Here is a 6,000-nt window from a genome sequence, read left to right as displayed (position 1 = left end):
GAAACCAGGAGTCATCCATGACCACCCCTGTCATTCACATCCAACTCATCAGCAAAATCCATTCACTTCACTTCCCAAACATGGGGTATCTTGAATCAATTCGCTCAGCCGTACTTCCAATCCAGTATCACTACCCTGGCCTATGCCAGCATAATCTCTTGCCTACTAAGTGCTCTCTGCACTCTTTCTTGCCCCTTTCAACTCTACTCTCCACACAACAGCAAGTTTGACTGACATAAAAGTAAAATGTAGGCTGGGCACGGTGGCTCACACCTGTAATCTCAGCACTTTGGGAGGCAGAGGCGGGTGGATCACCTGAGGTCGGGAGTTCACGACCAGCTTGACCAACACGGTGAAACCCCATCTCTACTAAAGATACCAAATTAGCCAGGCATGATGGCACATCCCTGTAATCCCAGCTACTTTGGAGGCTGAGGCAGGAGAATTGCTTGAACCTGGGAAGTGGAGGTCGCGGTGAGCCAAGATCGCGCCACTGCACTCCAGCCTGGCCAACAAGAGTGAAATTCTGTCTCAAAAGAAAAAAAAAAGAAAGTAAAATGTAAATCAGATCTTCTTAGTCCCCTGCTTAAAAGTTTTCAATGACTTCTCATTAGCATAAAAGCCAAAATTACTACTACAGGCCACAAGATGCTCAATGATTTTGCCCCTGCCCACCTCTTCAACTTCTTCTGATGTTCCCCTCCCCCACTGCCTTCCAGCCATCAGTTCTTCAAACAAGACCTTTCCTGGCCAGGCACAGTGGTTCACACCTGTAATCCCAGCACTTTGGGAGGCTGAGGCAAGCAGATCGTCAAGAACAGGAGGCTGGAATTAGTGGTTCACATATGTAATCCTAGCAGTTTGGGAGGCGAAGGAGGGAGGATCTTTGAGCCCAGGAATTCAAGACCAGCCGGGCAACACAGCAAGAACACTGTCTCTAATTAAAAAAAAAAGGGCCGGGCGCGGTGGCTCAAGCCTGTAATCCCAGCACTTTGGGAGGCCGAGACGGGCGGATCACGAGGTCAGGAGATCAAGACCATCCTGGCTAATACGGTGAAACCCTGTCTCTACTTAAAAATACAAAAAACTAGCCGGGCGACGAGGCGGGCGCCTGTAGTCCCAGCTACTTGGGAGGCTGAGCCAGGAGAATGGCGTAAACCCGGGAGGCGGAGCTTGCAGTGAGCTGAGATCCGGCCACTGCACTCCAGCCTGGGTGGCAGAGCAAGACTCCGTCTCAAAAAAAAAAAAAAAAAAAAGAGGACAGGAACTGTGTGTCTAGTTGACTACTATTATCTCCATTTCCTAGTACCATGCTAGCACGTGGTAGACATTCACTCAATAAATATCTGGTGAATCGTGTCTTCCTGGAAATGTATACGTAACTCCTTGAATGAGGAAACATGCTTCTCCACTGTGCAGTAAGAAAAACTAAGTCAAGTTTCTAACCTGTGGTTTTATTTTGCTTAGAGAACAGGGTCTTGGCTACGTTGCCCTGGCTGGTCTCGAACTTCTGATCTCGAGCGATCACTCCCACCTCTGCCTTACCTAAGTGTAGGGATTACAGGAGTGAGCCACCGCGCCCGGCCAAGTCTCCAATTTGCTCGAGGTCATTGAACTAGCAACTGAAGAAGCTAGGATTCGAACCCATGTCTGTAGGATTCCAGAGCCCTCACTCTGAAATACATAGTGAAGTTTCCCAGTTTTAGGGAACCCGGCTGTACAAGATGACCAAACACAATACCAGGAAGCGGGAGCCCCACACCCCGCGGAGCGCCAAAGTTCCCAGGAGGCACAGCGCTCGGGGGTGTGGCCAGACGCATGGGCGGTGCCGGGCGTCGGAAGATGGTTCGGAACTGCGTATGCCCCAAGGCTCCACAGGGCGCCGCTGACTGGCGGAAGCGAGGGCGGGGACAGCGGGATGACGTTTTAAGGACGCTGGCGCGCGGGATTTAAACTGCGGCGGTTTACGCGGCGTTAAGACTTCCTAGGGTTAGCGGAATTGAGGTTTCTTGGCATTGCGCGTTTCTTTTCCTTGCTGACCCTCCGAATGGCCATGGACTCGTCGCTTCAGGCCCGCCTGTTTCCCGGTCTCGCCATCAAGATCCAACGCAGTAATGGTGAGGAGCGGGGTCCCTAGGTCAAGGGGACTCGTGAGCGGTGAGACGACTGAAATTACTGCCCCTCCCCAGACACACAAATGGGCTCTCACTCTCTTTCTCTCCCTCCCTCCTTTTCACACGCACTAACTCCTGGTCTCTGCACTGGCAGTCATTCTTCCCTACACAGGGGTGAGAGTCTGCGCTGGACGTGGGTCCCTTTCGCAGTCCTCCGGGAGTGGTCGGACCTTCTCCAAGGCTGGTAGACCCAGGGAAGTTGGGGCTTCTAAATTCACTTCCCTTCCAAAATTCTCCCCTGAAAATGCCCTGCTCTTATGGGGACCTCGGTCTCCTGGCCCCTCTGCTCTCGAATAATATTGCACAGTTGCAGTATGTCGGGCACTGGGACTTAGGGTTAACGGGACAGACAAGATCCCTGCTCTTGAGGAGCTTGTAGTCGTTCTCTCTTTTGCTTAAGCAGCTACCGCAGTTCTGGCATGTCTAATACCCGTGTCATTAGGGAAATGGACAGATAGGACCGCCAGAAGTGAGTTAGGAAAACCCCAAGAAGGCCAGATCCTTAATGCTATGTTGAGGAAAAGTTCATCTAAGGGCTTTAGGGAATCCCCTGCTCAAACATACTTTTGTGTGTTCTCTTCTGTAGGCTTTCTTTTGAGTAGGGGTGAGTCCTTATCCCATGCAGCTCAATTTAAAAACCTGTCCCCTGCCCACCTCACTGTGGATATTCTAAAGGTGAAGCCCAGGAGATTTGTTTCTCTTAGTTTTGTTTGCCTGTTTTGTTTTGTTTTGTTTTGTTTGTAAAGGCAGCTGCCTGCTCCTTCAGGTTAACTCCACTTTGGGAATCTCTGTGGAATCCTAAAAGTGAAACTCTCAGGAAAGAGAGGGTAATTCTGGTTTTTTCATACTTTATAGGTTTAATTCACAGTGCCAATGTAAGGACTGTGAACTTGGAGAAATCCTGTGTTTCAGTGGAATGGGCAGAAGGAGGTGCCACAAAGGGCAAAGAGGTAGGTTCTATGAGAATTCCTCTACCGCATTTAATGCCTTCCTACATAAAGGATCTATGCAGAAGTGGAATCTGTGAGAGCCTAGTTTCTGATGCTGTGCCCTTCTCACGCCTGTAATCCTAGCACTTTGGGAGGCTGAGGCGAGTGGATCATCTGAGATCAGGGGTTCGAGACCATCCTGGCCAACATGGCGAAACCTGTCTCTACTGAAAACACAAAAATTAGCCGGTCGTGGTGGTGCTAGCCTGTAATCCCAGCTACTCGGGAGGCTGAGGCAGGAGAATTGCTTGAACCCAGGAGGCGGAGGTTGCAGTGAGCCGAAACTGTGCCACTGCACTCCAGCCTGGGCGACAGAGTGAGAATCTGACTCAAAAAAAAAAAAGATTGGCTGGGTGCGGTGGCTCTTGCCTCTAATCCCTGCACTTTGAGAGGCCTCATTTGGAGGATTGCTTGAGCCCAGGAGTTCGAAACCAGCCTGGGAAAAATGTTGAGACCTTGTCCCTACAAAAAATAAAAAATTAGCAGGGTGTGGTTGCTCGCATCTGCGGTTCCAGCTACTCGGGAAGCTGAGGTGGGAGGATCGATTTAGCCTGGGAGGTTGAGGCTGCAGTGAACCATGATCGAGCCACTGCACTCTGACCTGGACGACAGAGTGAGACCTTTCCTCAAAAAAAAAAATTGGTCTTCTTGGCTGGGCATAGTGGCTCACATCTATAATCCCAGCACTTTGGGAGGCCAAGGCGGGCAGATCGCTTTGAGCTGAGGAGTTCAAGACCAGGCTGGGCAACATAGCAAAACTGCATTTCTACAAAAAATGCAAAAAAAATTAGCCGGGCATGTCTCAAAAAAAAAAAATAAGTAAAAAAGATAAAACATGTAAAAAGCTTGCTTAGCATAGTACATATAGTAGAGATATTTAGGTGGTATATTTGAGAAATAAAAGGATTGAATACTTTCCATTATCTGCCGCTAAAGAATCAAGAGGTTCCTAAAATTGCTTTCAGCCAGCTATTATCAGTCCTTTGTGATTTTTGTTTTGGTTGTTTGTTCAGAAATATATCCCTTGTCTTACCTCAGATCAAATACTGCTTTTGGAATAAGATCCAACCTTCTTAATGGTGCATTCAGGCCTTTTCAAGCTCTGAATTTTTTTTTTTTTGAGACGAAGTCTCACTCTGTCGCCAGGCTGGAGTGCAGTGGCACGATCTCCCTCAGTGAGCCGATCTTGGCTCACTACAACCTCCATACCCCAGGTTCAAGTGATTCTCCTGCCTTAGTCTCCCAAGAAGCTGGGATTACAGGCATCTGCCACCACACCCATCTAATTTTTGTATTTTTAGTAGAGACAGGATTTCACCATGTTGACCAGGCTGGTCTCAAACTGCTGACCTCAAGTGATCTGGCCGTCTTGGCCTCCTAAAGTGCTGGGATTACAGGCGTGAGCCACTGCGTCTGGCTTGAGCTCTGATTCTAATCACCCTTTTTCTTTGTACCACACACTCTTCTTCCACATACCCTATACCCTGGCAAATGAGGTGGTTTACTGCTCTGTGACTGTGCCTAATTCCCTGCTGCCTTTACACGCTTATTCCTTTCTCCTGGGATGTTCACCCTGAATTATCAACATGAGAATCAGCTGATTGTCAGAGCAAGGCTTAAAACTGGTTTTTGCCGGGTGCGGTGCCTCACGCCTGTAATCCCAGCACTTTGGGAGGCTGAGGTGGGCGGATCACGAGGTCAGGAATTTAAGACCAACCTGGCCAATATACAGTGAAACCACATGTCTACTAAAAATCCAAAAAATTGGCTGGGCGAGGTGGCTCACGCCTGTAATCCCAGCACTTTGGGAGGCTGAGGCGGGTGGATCACGAGGTCAGGAGTTTGAGACCAGCCTGACCAACATGGTGAAACCCTGTCTCTACTAAAAATTAAAAAAATTAGCCGGGCCTGGTGGTGGGCGCCTGTAATCCCAGCTACTCGGGAGGCTGAGGCAGGAGAATTGCTTGAATCCAGGACGTGGAGTTGCAGTGAGCTGAGATTGGGCCACTGCACTCCAGCCTGAACAACAGAGCAAGACTCCGTCTCCAAAGAAAAAAAAAAAAAAACCCAAAAAATTAGCCGGGCATGGTGGTGGGCACCTGTAGTCCCAGCTACTCAGGAGGCTGAGGCAGAAGAATTGCTTGAACCCGGGAGGTGGAGGTTGCAGCAAGCTGAGATCGTGCCATTGCACTCCAGCAGCCTGGGTAACAGAGTGAGATTCCATATAAAAAAGGCCGGACACAGTGACTCACGCCTGTAATCCCAGCACTTTGGGAGGCCGAGGCGGACGGATCACCTGAGGTCAGGAGCGCAAGACCAGCCTGGCCAACGTGGTGAAATCCCATCTCTACTAAAAATACAAAATTAGCTGGGCATAGTGGCGCATGCCTATAATCCCAGCTACTCGGGAGGCTGAGGCAGGAGAATCGCTTGAACCGGGGAGGTGGAGGTTGCAGTGAGCTGAGATCACGCCACTGCATTCCAGCATGGGCGCCAAGAGCAAAACTCTGTCTCAAAAAACAAAAAAACAAAAAACTGGTTTTCTTTGTTGTTTGTGCTCTCTGTAATTTAGGGGTTGGAAATGGGGGAGGTGTGTACTAAGAGTCTGTGGCTGTCCCAGAAATGTGGATAGAAGTGTGATTACTGAAGTGCTTGCCAGCTTTTGCGTTTAGTGATTCTATCCGTTTTTTTTTGAGGTGGAGTCTCACTCTGTCACCCAGGCTGGAGTGTAGTGGCGTGATCTTGGCTCACTGCATGCTCTGCCTCCCAAGTTCACACCATTCTCCTGCCTCAGCCTCCAAGTAGCTGGGACTACAGACGCCCGCCACCACACCTGG

At 49.5% G+C, this 6,000-nt stretch overlaps 1 protein-coding gene across 3 annotated transcripts in view; it reads left to right on the top strand.

Moving 5' to 3' along the window:
- Positions 1 to 1,937: 1,937 nt before the first annotated feature.
- Positions 1,938 to 6,000, top strand: part of KIF2C (kinesin family member 2C) — a 28,173-nt gene continuing 24,110 nt past the window's right edge. For 2 of the 3 annotated variants that reach the window (XM_033226673.1, XM_033226674.1), the window contains exons 1-2: positions 1,938 to 2,117; positions 3,030 to 3,124. In XM_033226673.1, coding sequence (XP_033082564.1) covers positions 2,048 to 2,117; positions 3,030 to 3,124 — 165 coding nt within the window. In that variant the 5' untranslated portion in view covers positions 1,938 to 2,047. The remainder of the gene's footprint in view (positions 2,118 to 3,029; positions 3,125 to 6,000) is intronic. The other variant, XM_033226677.1, reaches the window with a different exon arrangement.

This window comes from Trachypithecus francoisi, unplaced genomic scaffold (assembly GCF_009764315.1).
Source record: "Trachypithecus francoisi isolate TF-2019V2 unplaced genomic scaffold, Tfra_2.0 Lachesis_group12, whole genome shotgun sequence".
NCBI classification, from domain to species: Eukaryota; Metazoa; Chordata; class Mammalia; order Primates; family Cercopithecidae; genus Trachypithecus; species Trachypithecus francoisi.
Note: the sequence above shows the minus strand (reverse complement) of the source record. Positions and strands in the feature narration are given on the sequence as shown.